General features: G+C 54.1%; 1 protein-coding gene across 3 annotated transcripts in view; it reads right to left on the bottom strand.

The window, feature by feature from the left end:
- NOS1 (nitric oxide synthase 1) overlaps nucleotides 1-15358 on the bottom strand; it is a 68681-nt gene that overhangs the window by 32805 nt on the left and 20518 nt on the right. For all 3 annotated transcript variants that reach the window (XM_041719301.2, XM_041719300.2, XM_041719302.2), the window contains exons 3-6: nucleotides 8680-8812; nucleotides 3179-3307; nucleotides 1744-1889; nucleotides 758-920 (exon numbers count right to left, since the gene is read on the bottom strand). In XM_041719301.2, the coding sequence (XP_041575235.2) occupies nucleotides 758-920; nucleotides 1744-1889; nucleotides 3179-3307; nucleotides 8680-8812 (571 nt within the window). The remainder of the gene's footprint in view (nucleotides 1-757; nucleotides 921-1743; nucleotides 1890-3178; nucleotides 3308-8679; nucleotides 8813-15358) is intronic.

Here is a 15358-nt window from a genome sequence, read left to right as displayed (position 1 = left end):
CAGGACAGGTGTCAGTCAGGGCTGAGGGACAGGGAATCATGGAATCATGGAATGGTTTGGGTTGGACTTTTAAAGAGCATCTCATCCCACCCCTTGCCCATAGCAGGGACACCTTCTACTACCCCAGGCTGCTCCAAGCCCCATCCACCCTGGAAGTGGCCTTGGACACTTGCAGGGATCCGGGGCAGCCACAAAAGCATCAGGAAATCAGGAAGGGGGAGCAACAGAAGAGACTGTGCCCATTCCCTGTGTGAAGCAGCCACAGGAGCTCTCAGCAGCGCTGGATTTGTTCCAGGTTACAGAAGGAGAGGACAGCTCTGTACCAAGGGATTCCGTAGGGATCACTGATTTCCAATCCTGCTCTGTGTTTCCCTTGCCAAAGGGGCGCTGAGCCAAATCCTCCCCTGCTGGATCTCAGTACTGAGGACAAATGTGTCCTGCTGCCTCGCTCCAGGTGGAGCAACAGGTTGGAAACAGCAGGAAAGATGTTGGAGCAGGATCTGATATTGGAAAATGTCCCCTGGAGCACCAGCTTCCATTTCAGACACAGCCACCTCATCTCCCATCCCACAGACACTTTTCCAGCTCCTGCCAACATCCCAAAGCTGCTGAGGGGAGCTGTGTGTGCTGCTGAACAGCTGCCCCTGGACCTGTGCTGTGCTTCCCAGGTGATGGAGAGCAGGATTTGCCTCTCCAAAACTCCAGCACAGCCTCTGGCAGGAATCTCCTGGGTGCTTCTGGTGGGATTGGTGCTGACCTGCAGCTTGGACCACTGGATCCTGCCCACGCAGCGCGCCGCGTTGCGCCAGGCGTGCTTGGCTCCGTAGATCAGCTCCGTGTCCCGCAGCTGGTAGGTGTCAGTGGCCTCAATCTCCTTGGTCACCTCCTCCAGCCTCTCCATGTGGGCCTTGGAGCCGGATCTGGGGAGGGTGGGAGCACAGGAGGTGCAGGGTCAGGCGGAGGGCAGGGGATGCTGCTCTCCACCGGGAATACCTCGTTCCTACACACACCCACAGGATTGTGTGGGTGCTTGTCCCAGCTTTGGGATAAGAGGTGGGCAAGGACAGGGGGAGAGGACAGTGGCTTGTGCAGAGACACAATGAACACCACGAATGAAACTCTACCTAAAAGCATCTGCTGAAGGAGCACCAAGGCTTCCCCCTGCTGTGACTCACATACATGGGAGATCAGATAAGGAAATCATGGAATGGTCGGGTTGGAAGGGACCTTAAATCCCATCCCATCACACCCCCTGCCACAGCCAGGGACACCTTTCACTGTCCCAGGCTGCTCCCAGCCCCATCCAGACTGGCCTGGGACACTGTCAGGGATCCAGGGGCAGCCACAGCTGCTCTGGGCACCCTGTGCCAGGGCCTGCCCACCCTCCCAGGGAACAATTCCCAATTCCCAATATCCCATCCATCCCTGCCTCTGGCACTGGGAATCCATTCCCTGTGTCCTGTCCCTCCATCCCTTGCCTCAGGTCTCTCTCCATGTTTCTTTTTGCCTCCTTCAGGCACTGGAAGGCCGCAATGAGGTCACCCCAAAGCTTCTCTTTTCCAGGCTGAACAATCCCAACTCCCTCAGCCTTTCCTCCCAGCAGAGCTGCTCCATCCCTCTGATCATCCTGGAGCTTCCTCTGGGCTCTCTCCAGCAGCTCCAGGTCCCTGGGGCAGCTCTGGGTGACACTGGGGACATCTCGGCCCCGGCAGCCACCCCGGGCTGTGGCTGAGGAGCACTCACCTCTTTATGGAGGAGTAGTACTGGTCAATGAAGTCCTTGGCCAGGAGCAGCACCTCCTCCTTGGTCCTGGTGTCCTCTGACTTGCGGATGTGGGGGCTGGGGGTCATCACGGAGCCCATGCAGATCTGCTCGGTGCACGCCGTGGCCTGAGGGGACAGGAGGGACAGGAATGCTCTGAGGGGACAGGAGGGACAGGAGTGCTCTGAGGGGACAGGAGGGAGCAGGAATGCTCTGAGGGGACAGGAATGTTCTTAGGGGACAGGAGGGACAGGAATGTTCTGAGGGGACAGGAGGGACAGGAATGTTCTGGAGCCACCACGGCATTGCTGCTCACCAGAGCTGGGCTGGGGCAGTCAGTGACCACCCACACAGAGAAAGGTGGTGTCTGACAAACAGGGACATCCCAGCTGGCTGGGGACACTGGGTGGTGGCAGCCAGGCCTTGTGCAGCCACTTCTCCCTCCTGATCCAGGCAATGGAGAGATGGGACTCACACCCCAGCTTGGCATGAAGTCAAATGCATTTCCTTATTTATCCCAGATGCATTTCCATCTCTCTGATTATTGCACCAGATTCGAAATTCAAACCCTACTGGGGTGTCTCAGGTTCAAAGATGTGGCTGGGGGTGTGTGTTCTGTCCTCATCTGTCAGAGCTGGGGCAGCTCTCTGCTGTTCATGGGGCAGTTTTTTTTTATCTCTCCCACAGCCAATCCTCCCTCCAGGAGATCTCTGCTGTTCATGGCCACTGAGTGTCCGTGCATGGCTGAGAAAATTCCATCATCCATGGGGAGATGCTCTGCCCAGGGGAGGAGCCAAACATTCCTACCTGGATCCAATCTGACCTGGGAACAGCACAGCAGCCTTTGCCCCCTGTATTCCCAGAGGAGCAGCTTTCTTCCCCACTGCATTCCCAGAGGAGCAGCTTTCTTCCCCACTGCATTCCCAGAGGAGCCCAGGCCCATCTCCCCCAGCCCTGGAGCTCCAGAGGAAAACTCCCCCCTTGTGCAGGATGCTGCTCCAGCAGAAGCACAGCTGGCACTGCAGGAGGGCTGAGCCACCCTGGGATGGGGCTGCTGCCACCTCCCTGACCCACAGGGGGACAGGGCATGTTCTGACTCTGATGGGGTTGTTTTGTATTACTGCATTTTCTTTTTTTAATTTTTAATTTTTTCCCCCTAATAAAGAACTATTATTCCTGCCTCCCATATATTTTTCTGATAGCCCCTAATTTTAAATTTATAACAATTCAGCGGGAGGGGATTTATATTTTCCATTTCAAGAGAGGCTCTTGCCTTCCTCAGGAAACATCTTTCTTTTCAAACCAAGACATGGAGACAAGACTGAATTCCCCCATTCTGCATTCCTGGGTGAATCCACCTTAGAAGCTGTGCCATCCACTCAGCGGTGCTCAGGGAATATTGGCCAGCTCTACTCACCATGGCATTCTTGAGGTGCAGGGTGTCGTGGAGCACGGAGCCCGTCTCCCAGTTCTTGATTTTCACAAAGCGGGGGCACTTGGAAGGGCTCCCGTTCTTGGTCGGGGACTGGCGCCCGGATGGAGGCGGCTGGAAAAGATGGAACACCCAGCACAAGGTCAGAACTCATCAGCAAAATGCAGGAAAAAGTCCCAACAACACAGCATCGTCTGTGGCTGGATGGCTGTGCGTAAATTCCAGCAGTGACACAGCCAGACAAGGTGGGTTATCCCAATATTTGCTTTATTTGGGATCCTACAATGGAGCAGCTGACTCGCAGGTGAATAAAGAAGTCGCGTCTGGTTATGGGACAGCAAAACTTGTGGAAAATGAGATAAAAACAGAGGTGGAAGTGACTTGGAAAATGTTGTGTTGAGGTTTCTTAGAGGAAGACTCTTCTCCAAAGTCTGTGGGATGTTTCCTTCCAAGGAGCTTCACCTGCTCAGGTTCTGCAGGTGCCAAGCTCTGCCTGGAAGAACAAAGAGCTGAGCACAATCTGAGCAAGCCAAAGGCACAGCTCCTCTGATACCAATGCTGGAAAGCTTGTAGGAATGGGGATGGATAAATTATCCAAGCTGGGGGGGCTGCTGAATCATGAGCAGTTGGATTTCTCCAGCTCAGCTCCCTGACACTGCCTTGGGATGGGCTCATCCAGCTCTCCTTGAGATCTGTGCCAGCACAGAGGAGCAGAACTGGCTGCAGGTGCTCCTTTTTGCACATTTTCACAGACAAAACTGCGATTTTCTGCTGTGGCCCTTACCCCAAGCACTTAAAGCTTCAAGAGCCACCATGGGGACAGGGCAGTGTCTGCAGTGGCTCTGGGCAGCATAGCTCTGTCTCCCAGGAATCAGATCTTACACAGGGATGTAATTCCAGCACTGGAACCACGGCGCTGCTGCTGCAGCTCTCCAGGGGACATCTGAGAGCGTCCTGGCCAAAGCTGCTGGTGTTTGGCACCACTTCAAGGCTCTGCACAGCGGCTCTGGGCTGGACTGGCTCTGTCCCTTCCTACAGGAATCCTGGGGCTGGTGTTCCTTTTGAATTAATCTGGTTTTCTTGAAGCTGACACTGCCTTCAGCAGAGTGTCACCTCCTTTCTGGGGATCCTGGGCTCCTGTCACCCTTACAGCAGCAGCACAAATCCAAAGAAGCAAAGAAGCAGCACAGGGTGGGAGAAGCTCCTGGCTGAGGAGGGAAAGCAGCAGGAGGCACAGGGATGGCAGAGCAGCCAGGCTCCAGCTCTGACTGGTTCCCACTTCACCAGAGGATTGCTCTGCTTTCCAAAATCTTGGAGAGATCCATCCTGGCTGACTCCAGGGCCGAGGCCTGGGCTGAGCAGACACCTTTGCACTGCTGGCCAGACTTTTTGCTCAGTTCTTGTTTCTACCATAACGTCCAGATTTTTTTTGTTTTTTTGTTTTTTTCCCATGGAAAACAGGGATTTCAAGCAGACTGAGGCTCGTGGTGTAATGCCACACTCTGAAAACTTATTCTGGGAGCAAGGGACAGAGGCTGGAGGGGAAGGCAGAGATTTACAGCCTGAATCCTCAGCAGAAGCTCCTTTAGCCCTTGCAGTTTCCAAAAGCTGCTGCCTGCACCCCCTCAGGCTGTGCTGCTGTGGATCTCTGACATTCCTCATGCCACAAATCCCATTATTTTCCCAAGGAGTGTGTCGAAGTCTGCCCCTTGAAGCCAAATGTCCACACGCCACATCTCAGCCTCCCCTTTGCATGTTGCAGAAACCAAATAAAAAACCTCATGCAGAGCTCAAACCCAGCAGTAAATAAGAAGCTCCTCAATGTAGTCCTGGAAAAACACTATTTTTAAAGCTATTTTTTTTCAATTTTGAAGAGTCCAGCCTGAATCATGGCAGTGGCAGCTCCTGGTAATTTTTTTCCCCCTGCTTGTTTTACTCTTCCAAGAGAATTGAATTATTCTTTAGTCACCAGCAGCTTCCTGGGCTCCCTGACCCACCCCGAGGGCCAAAGGGGACAATCTGCCACCTTCCCTCTGCGCCTGATTGCTCAGAGCAGCTCCCTGAGATGGGCAAAATGTGCTGAAACCAGCTCAGAAATGCAACCAAAACCAATCCTCACCTGCAGCTCCACCTGCCAGACAGAAACCAGGAGCACCAGGCAGGGAGCGTTGATTGTACCCAGCACTTTTTAATGGGAGTTTTGACCTCCTGACAAGGTGTGCTGCTAAAATACTCCTTGCTGGAGCAGGTATGGCCCTAAAACGTGCTGGGATTGCAGATGAAGCAATGTCCCCATCCTTGGAGCAAGTGGGGGGATGCAAGAGTCAAAAATGTGGTCAAATCTGAGCCTTCAGACGTGCAGTCCCTGCCACCATGGGATGACAAAGAGGCAGAAATCCACTGAGGGTTGGTGCTTTTCTGCCTCAAACCCCCTCAAAGCTGCTCCCTTCCCATTGCTCTGTTCCCTGCAGGAACTGGGCAAGCTGGAACCTTGGAGTTAAGGGGCATTAAGATCAGGAAAAGTCTCCGAGGTGGCGGATCCCAACCTTTGGGTGAGCACCAAGCTGTCACCTAGAGGAGAGCAGCGAGTGTCATTTCTGGGACACTTCCAGGGATCAACAGGACCCCATTAATCCTTCCCAGTGCCTTGCTGGGAGAGGCCCAGGGAGCAGAGGGATGCTGAACCCCGGCCAGCAGCCAGGCTGGAGCAGAGGTGTCACTCTGACAGCCACATCCCAGAGCAGCTGTGGAGAGAGAGAGAACCCAGGGCAGCTTAGGAAAGAGCTTGTGTGAGTTGGTGTGTGTGTGTGCTGAAACCGGAGCCAAATATTCCCCCGCCGCTCTGCCGGGGAGGCTGCATGAGATCTTTTCATGTTTTAATTAAGCAGCTGGGCCATGGGTGACTCAGGAGAGGGACAGACAACTGCGGCAGCCGCGGCGCACACGCGTTCTGCAAACAGCTCGTACCGGAGCGTGCCGGCACTCGGGGCTCCCGAGCTGGCTGCTCCCGCAGGAGGAGCCCTCCAGCCCTGGGGCTCCTTGGGGACACGGTGACAGCGGACATCTCCCGTGCTGGGCTCTGCAGGTGCTCACCCCGCGCTGGGTGGCAGCGGGGCGAGCGCAGCAGCAGCAGCCGGGTGGTGGATTTAATTTATCTCCGCGCTGGTATTTCCGTCCACGCTGGTTTCAGAGCGTGTCCTCTGCCTTGGCACAGCTGTAAATCACCCTCGCAAGCTGCTCTGGAGTCGTTTCCCCCCAGAGCCAGGCGGGCACAGAGCTCCCGCTTGCCCGCGGGCCGCCCGCAAATCGGTCCCTGCGGAGTGAAGCCGGACCTGGCACAGCCACGGCATCCTCAGGGTTAGGGCCAAGGGGATCGGGCTCCTGGGAAACCAGCAAAAAACGCCGTGTGGTTTTGTAAAAAATAACAGAGCGATGGGGATCGATGCCCAGCGGGGCTTTCAGCACCTTATTACGAGCCTCAGTGAGCATTCGCCACCTGGCCAAGTGAATCCACCCAATCCTGCTTCAAAAAAACCCAAGGAAAGTTCCCACTTGGCTTGACTTTCCCCTGTGTTAATAGTATTTATTGCTGCTTGAAAGAAGTTCAGCTGCCTTGACTGCACACAGCCCCGGGAATGGCTGGGGGAAAAGCCAGACTGCTTCCAGAAAAGCAGGCGTAAGGATTCGGGGATAAGAAGGATAAAAAGAAAGCTGTGCATCCAGTGGAAAAAAAAATAATAAAGAGTTTAATAGCAGCTTAAAACTGGCGGTTTTGGCAGCCCCAGCACAGAGAGAAATTAAGCTCTGCACACAGAAGGTTATAAAGTGCTTATAGTAACAGACACGGACACGCAGCGGCTTAGCAAAGGAGGCAGGGAGACGGAGTCTCTGCAGAGCTGGGGCGAAGGGAGCAGCACTGAGCTGTCCCCGGGCTCAGGATTCCACGGGCTGGGACGTGGGGCTGCCCAGGGCCATCCCCCAGTGGCTGCTGCAGCTCAGGGGTGCTGCCACTGCCGTGGGGTGACACTCAGCCCAAGGGTGGCTGTGCTGCTGGACACGGTTCTGAGGTGAGGGAGGGTGGAAATGCACCCAGCCAGGCTGGCCACAGCCCTGCAGCATGGCCAGGGCTACAACAGTGCCCTGTGTGGCCACCAGCACCAGCTCAGAGGGTCTCGTGTGTCTCTTATGGGTGTCTGACACTGCCAGGCTGCAAAAGTGAGTGGGAGCATCATTGCATGCAGGATTGCCAGGAGAAATGCATCCAATTCTGGGGCCCAGCTCAGGAGGGACCCAGAGCTGCAGGAGAGAGTCCAGAGGAGGCCACAGAGATGCTGCAAGGGCTGGAGCCCCTCTGCTCTGGAGCTGTGGCTGCCCCTGGATCCCTGGCAGTGCCCAAGGCCAAGGACAGGGCTGGGAGCAGCCTGGGACAGGGGAAGGTGTCCCTGCCATGGCAGGGGTGGCACTGGATGATCCTGTAGGAATCTCTGGGGTCTTCAGTCCACCCATCCCTCTGCTCTGGAGCCAGGCTGGAGAGCTGGGGGTGCTCACCTGGAGAGGAGAAGCTCCAGGGAGAGCTCAGAGCCCCTTGCAGGGCCTGAAGGGGCTCCAGGAGAGCTGGAGAGGGACTGGGGACAAGGGATGGAGGGACAGGACACAGGGAATGGCTTCCCAGTGCCAGAGGGCAGGGATGGATGGGATATTGAGAAGGTTCCCTGTGAGGGTGGGCAGGCCCTGGCACAGGGTGCCCAGAGCAGCTGTGGCTGCCCCTGGATCCCTGGCAGTGCCCAAGGCCAGGCTGGACGGGGCTGGGAGCAGCCTGGGATGGTGGAAGGTGTCCCTGCCCATGGCAGGAGGTGATCTCCCCTTCCCTGGAGTCCGGTCCCCAGGTCCTCCTGCCCTGGACAATCCCATCAGGGAGATCCTTTTGCTCAAGCAGAGCAGAGCTCACGCACGTTGTGTTTTCCCCGAGGTGATCCTGGTGGCCTGGCAGGGTCTGCCTGACGTCTCTGGCTCTGCTACAAACGTGGAGTTAATCTCCTCTTGGCAGGGAAGCCTGAGAATTTACGGCCGTGGAGTGTGAGGAGATGAAAAGGCACCGTGGAAGGCATTATCTGAAGTGCTCTATTGAATTACCATCAGATGAATCCAAATGACTTTAATGATGCAGCTTGGCCTTGTGCCACCCAAAGGGATCACGTTCCCCAGGGAGGCCTCGGCGTCCTGCTCCCTGGCTGGGCTCCCATCCCACGTCAGCCCTTGGATGAGGAGCATCATTCTCCAGTGACCTCCATTCCCTGCCTGAACCACAGCCACTGCAGCTCCTGGCCCAAACAGCCTCTGGGATCCATCACCTCCAGCTTTTGGGGCCACACGTTCTCCCTGCAGGTTCTCTGCGCTGTGAGAGCCCTCCAGCATGGGTCACATTCCCACAAACCTTGGGAATTTTGGTTTTCCCACCCAAAGCAGCCCCAGCCACGGCCTCTTACCTGCTCTGCTTCGGAGTGGGGGTTGTTCAGGACCACGGGGACGTTGCTCTTCCCCCACAGGTCCCCTGGGACACGATCGTTCTCCATCCGAGCCGGCAAAGCTTTCTGGGGATTGTTCTCCCCTTCCCTGAAACTGAAGCGTTAAAAACCTTTTGGGCTGCTGGCACCACGGGCACAGGTCCTGCTCCAGCTGCTTCCCACAGGAGCTGAAACTTGGCCAGTGGCCCGTGGGAAGGGAGGAAAGGCAGAGCCTGGGCCAGGGCGCTGAATCACCGAGGGGAGAAGAGCTCCAACACGGTGGGAGCTCCACCTCAGCGCCCCAGCAATGCCCTGTCCCACACTGGCTCTACAGCAGAGCCCCTACACCCCAAAACCCGGCTGGAACCCCGGCAAAACCAGCACGGAGAGGGGCAAAGGAGGCTGGAGAAGCTGGGAAGAGGAAAAATAACCCCGAACAAACAGGAGGCCCCCAGGAGCTCTCCCTCCTCTCGCTGACCTTTCCAGACGCTGGAGTGGAAGAGATTTCAGCCAAGCAATGGAGGGATTGCCCCTGGAATGGTGGGGATGGGGAAGGGCTGGGCACTGGGGACAGCCCAGCGCTGGGTGACACCGGGGTGACACCGGGGTGACACCGGGGTGACACCGGAGTGGCTCAGGGGTGGCTCAGGGGTAGCTCAGGGATAACTCAGGGGTAGCTCAGGTGTAGCTCAGGTGTAACTCAGGGGTAACTCAGGTGTAACTCAGGGGTGGCTCAGGTGTAACTCAGGGGTAACTCAGGGGTAACTCAGGGGTAACTCAGGTGTAACTCAGGGGTGGCTCAGGGGTAGCTCAGGGGTGGCTCAGGGGTAACTCAGGTGTAACTCAGGGGTAACTCAGGTGTAACTCAGGGGTGGCTCAGGTGTAACTCAGGGGTAACTCAGGGGTAACTCAGGGGTAACTCAGGTGTAACTCAGGGGTGGCTCAGGGGTAGCTCAGGGGTGGCTCAGGGGTAACTCAGGTGTAACTCAGGGGTAACTCAGGGGTAGCTCAGGTGTAACTCAGGGGTAACTCAGATGTAACTCAGGTGTAACTCAGGGGTAACTCAGGTGTGACTCAGGGGTAACTCAGGTGTGACTCAGGGGTAGCTCAGGTGTAACTCAGGGGTAGCTCAGGGGTAGCTCAGGGGTAACTAACTCAGGGGTAACTCAGGGGTAACTCAGGGGTAACTCAGGGGTAGCTCAGGTGTAACTCAGGGGTAGCTCAGGGGTAGCTCAGGGGTAGCTCAGGGGTAACTAACTCAGGGGTAACTCAGGGGTAACTCAGGGGTAACTCAGGTGTAACTCAGGTGTAACTCAGGGGTAACTCAGGGGTAACTCAGGGGTAACTCAGGGGTAACTCAGGGGTAGCTCAGGTGTAACTCAGGGGTAACTCAGGGGTAACTCAGGGGTAGCTCAGGTGTAACTCAGGGGTAACTCAGGTGTGGCTCCCTGCACCATGCACATTTTGGGATGTGGGGAGGCTCTGAAATGCCACCAGAGCTGATGCAGAACCTCTGCCAGGTGAGCCCTCACCAAGGGGAGAACAAAGGGGGTTTAGAGAGGTGACATTCAGGCAGGCAGGGGTGGCACCTGTGTCACCAGCACCACCAAGGCCACCAGGGAAGGGGCTCCTGGGTTGGGCTGAACAGGGGCACGGGTCAGGATGGGCACGGGCACCGAGGAAATGCCCTCTGGAATTGTTTTGCTCCTGCTGTCGGTCCTTAAAAGCCTTCCAGGTGCCACTGAATCAATAATGAGAATTCTCATTAACGGGGGCAGGGTCTGGGCACTGACCAAAGTAGGACACTTGCACCCAAGGCATAAATCAAACCACCAGGATGCTCCTGACTCAATTTCAGCAAGACAAATAAATACAAATAAATTCAGTTTCACAGTCCTTGAACTCCTTTAGCTTAAGGAAAAGACTTCATTTAAAGAGCATCTCCCTGTGCTTTTCCTGTCATTTTTCTGCTTTTACAGAACAATGCTCAGCTGCCAAAATATTTCCCATGGCTATTGGCCACCTTCCAAACATTGGAAAGGGGCCACCTTGGTGCAAGTGAGGAGGCACAGGTGCCTAAGGGCCCTTTTTAACTGGGATTTTTGTGCCCCTCCAGGCCAGGAAAGCTGTTTCCTGGTGACCTGGCTCCTGGGAGGATGTGAAAGGGGTTTCAATCAGATAAAAGTGAAAGGGTTTCAATCAGATAAAACCCAGCTTTTAAGAAACCCCACCCGCAGCAAACGGATTTGTAGGGAATTCTCCCAGCCTGACAGAAGGCCCACACTGTGTGCAAACCTTGAGACAAGAAATGCTGACTTAGAAATGCCATGGAATAGGGCAGACATTGCTGGGAGAGAAATGGAGCTAGAAACAAGCTTCAAAGGATGGCCTTGCAAGCAAGACTGGATTCTTTGGAGAAGCAGAACTATGAAAATGCATTGTATTAAGACTTAGGATTGATTGGCTTTAAGGCATCTACAGCATGGTGTGGCTAAAGCTGACAGGCCAAGAAACACTTAGAGTGTTTTGTAATTAGGAAATAATCAGCTTCTGATTGTGATTCTGTATTGTCTCACCCTTCTCATGAGACTGAAAATGGAATAAAAGTTTTTAAAACACCTCTCGGTTGCCCCATCTCTGGGTCAGGAAAGGGCTTAACCCAACAGGGACACCGAGCCAGGTCAGCACAGGGCCACCGAGCTCCTGAAGTCACCTCCAGCAGCTGACAAGCCCCAGCTTCTCCTCACATCGGGCCCAAAATCCAGGCAGAAGCACTGAATCCATAAGGAAGAGATCCCTTGGCTCTCCTGGAACTTGGGACTTACAGAAGGAACCCGCTGGAAAACCATGGGGCCTCTCCAGGAGAAGTTTGGGATCAGCCACAGATGCCACAGGCACCTCCAAAAGGGTGCTGGTACCTGAGAAGGGTCTGCAGGGCCAGTGCCAGCAGGAGAGAAGCCTGGAGAGGGACCCATCCTTCGGCAGCAGCAGCTGGAGCCCTTGGAATGTGGGATCTCATTGTGGATCTCATTGTGGGATCTCATTGTGGGATCTCATTGTGGGATCTCATTGTGGGATCTCATTGTGGATCTCATTGTGGGATCTCATTGTGGGATCTCATTGTGGATCTCATTGTGGGATCTCATTGTGGGATCTCATTGTCATTGTGGGATCTCATTGTGGGATCTCATTCTGGATCTCATTGTGGGATCTCATTCTGGATCTCATTGTGGGATCTCATTGTGGGATCTCATTGTGGGATCTCATGGTGGGATCTCATTGTGGATCTCATTCTGGATCTCATTGTGGGATCTCATTGTGGATCTCATTGTGGGATCTCATTGTCATTGTGGGATCTCATTGTGGGATCTCATTCTGGATCTCATTGTGGGATCTCATTGTGGATCTCATTGTGGGATCTCATTGTGGATCTCATTGTGGGATCTCATGGTGGATCTCATTGTGGGATCTCATGGTGGGATCTCATTGTGGATCTCATTGTGGGATCTCATGGTGGGATCTCATTGTGGGATCTCGTTGTGGGATCTCGTTGTGGGATCTCATTGTGGATCTCATTGTGGATCTCATTGTGGGATCTCATTGTGGATCTCATTGTGGGATCTCATTGTGGGATCTCATTGTGGATCTCATTGTGGATCTCATTGTGGGATCTCATCAGCAAAGCCATAAATGTTGGCAGCTGGAGAAAACCCAGATGTTGAATGAAATTGGGGGTTAATTTGGGTGGTTTGGGATTTCCAGGTCCTGCTGGACAAGGATTGCTCCCATTCCTTGGCCTCAAGCAGCACCTGACAGTGAGGTGCCCCGTGCTGAGGGACAGAGACATCCAGGCGGGAATTGCCTGGATGCTCCACCTCCCTTGCAGGTCTCCAGGAGAGGGATTTGTGCTGCTCTTCCCAATGGATTTATGGCTGCCTTGTGGGAATCCAGAGCTTCCCTCTGGCTGCCCTGGCTGCCCTGGGACCCTGGCAGGGGTCAGGAACCCCCCTGGACAGAGCCCCCAGAGACACTGGCTGTGATCTCTGTCCATGGAGAGGAGTTTTCAATCTTACAGGATGAATTACAAGCTCTGAGTGTTTGATATAAGTAATAATTAAGTGTGGCATGGGTGCAAAAGTAAAATTTTAGGATTCTAGATTAGGGGTTCAAAGGGGACAAGATGGAGGAAATTGGGTGTGTCTTGTCCTTTTTCTCCTTCTTCATGCCCTCCATGTTTCACTGTGGTGTTGGCATTTTTCTGTTGGTTCAGGCTGGGGACACACTGTCCAACGTAGGTGACAGATATTGGCACGTTATTGTAAATCCAGCACAGGTAGTTTGTGGTATTTAATGTTTGTACCATCCCACTGAGGGCAGAGCCCCACACGCTGCCCTGCAGGACAGAGCTGCGGCAGGGCAGCAGAACATGTTAGAGATAAACAGAATAAACAACCTTGAAACAGCACAGACCAATTATGGCTTCTGCTTTGGCAGCGGGGCTGACAGACAGAGACTTTTACAATCTCGGAATCATCAATACCTCAGATTCCGACACTGCCTGAGCGCGGCACTGGGGGCTGACCACAGCCAAGCGTGGCTGTGACAAAGCCACCAGAGTGACCCGGGGGTGTTCCTGCTGCTGTGCCTGGCTGCCCTGAGCCTGGATCTGGCTCTGTCTTTTTGGAGAGAGGCAGGGAGAGAAAAGCCCATTCAGAGCAGCCAGAGCCTCACCCCAGTCCGAGCACAGATGCGGGAATAAAAATAAAAAGCATCAATTGCTTCATTTTACAAATATTTCCTGCCCTCGCCTTGTTTGCGAGCTGGGACAGGAAGAGGATTTTTGGGATGAGTTATTTTGCTCTCTAGCGTGGCTGCTGCAGCCCCCAGAGGCACAGGGTGAGCTGTGAGGATGTCACTCGCAGCTCCAGCAGGCTGAGGGGACAGCTCTGTGTCCCAGCTCAGCCCCTGGGTCGTGTTCCCAAAAGGATTTTATCAAAATCAAATCAAAAGCCATTCTGGTGGGCACTGAGGGGGGCACAGCTCTCTCTAGGGAGCCAGGCTGGACATCCCCAGGGATGAGAGGAGCTGGCTTCTCTTTTTGGAGAACTCCAGGCCAGGTTGGACACTGGGGCTTGGAGCAGCCTGGGACAGTGGAAGGTGTCCCTGCACATGGCAGGGGTGGAACAGGATGAGCTTTAAGGTCTCCTCCAACCCAAACCTTTCTATGAGATGTTTTTAATCCCCACTTCGATGTTTTTGAGGAACTGGAAGCCACTGGTTGGATGAACTCTCCCAAAAGCCAGATCCAGGATCCAGGCATCCCTCTCTGACCACTCCCAGATCCATCACACAGTCTCGGCCAGATCTCTTGGATCCAGAGAGATCCAAACCCCTGTCTGAGGGGTTCTTCTGTTCTGAAAGCCAAATTTGATACCTTAAAAAGGAAAGAGGAATCCTGCCCTCCCCCACTGGTGCCGGGCAGAGCCTGGGTTGCTGCCTCCCCTTGGAAAGAGCATCTGGCTGTTTGGAGAAATGAGAGGCACCACTGTTTTCTTTTGACTAATTTGATGATGTTGCAGTGCTCCGAGTGATGAAGCAGAAGGGAAGTTGCTGAGACAGCCCTTTCAGAAATTTCTCCAAAGCTTTTCCAAAAAGAAATTAAAGGGGGAAAAAAAAGAGCGAAAGGGAAGTTTGTCAGTTTGTCACTTGTCTCCTTTGAATTTCCTTGGCAGAAGCATCTCTCCGACTTCCCAGGCAGGGAGCAGAGGCAGCCCTGGCTGGATGGATGGCGAGGATGGCAGTGCCCACACCTCAGGTGACAGCTCTGGTGACACTGATAGCATCACCCTGTGCTGTGACCAGGGACCGGCTCCTTCCTTCTCCCTGCGCCTGGGGCTGCGTGGGAAGCTCAATTCCTTCTTCTTACCTCACTGCCTGATTTTTCCTGGGAATGGCTGCACTTGCAGCTCCTCCTTCCCATGCTTGGGGCTGGGATAAGCAGCTCTCACCTCACCTTTCTTTTGCCCCATGGAAAACCACATTCCAGAGCAGCAGGGCATCCTCAGAAATCAAAATTCCCTAATTAAATTAAATTAATTTAATTAAAATTAAATGCTTTTTTTCCTTGGGGTAGTTGGAAAACGTGCTGGTGGCAGGCTGGAGGGTTCAGCAAAGTCTGGACAAGAGCAGAGGGAGAGGGAAGGGGCAGGAGAAGGGATTGGCAGGGCACAGAGGATGGAGCAGAGCTCAGGAAGGAGGTGGGAATTGGGAATTTGGAAGAAGAATCTGGGATGTGCTCCCTGGAGGGGCAGCAGGGATGGTGGGAACCGCAGGGGGATCCAAGCAGGGGAGAAGTGGGAGAGGGGATGTGGCACAGCACGGAAGGAGGAGGACAAAAGCCTCGGGAAGGACCTGTGGAACGATCTGGAGAACATTAGGGTGGAATATGGGATATATTGGTGGCAATATGGGATTAAATTGGGTGGAATATGGGGTATATTTGGGAAGAATATGGGATATATTTGGGAAGAATATGGTATATATTGGGGGCAATATGAGGTATATTTGGGAAGAATATGGGATATATTAGGGGGTAATATGGGATGTATTTGGGGGAATATGGGATATACTTGAAAAGAATACCAGCTATATTTGGGTGGAA

The sequence above is a fragment of the Taeniopygia guttata genome, chromosome 15, assembly GCF_048771995.1.
Source record: "Taeniopygia guttata chromosome 15, bTaeGut7.mat, whole genome shotgun sequence".
Taxonomy (NCBI): Eukaryota; Metazoa; Chordata; class Aves; order Passeriformes; family Estrildidae; genus Taeniopygia; species Taeniopygia guttata.
The sequence above is the reverse complement of the archived record's forward strand: the minus strand, read 5'-3'. Positions and strand labels throughout refer to the sequence as shown.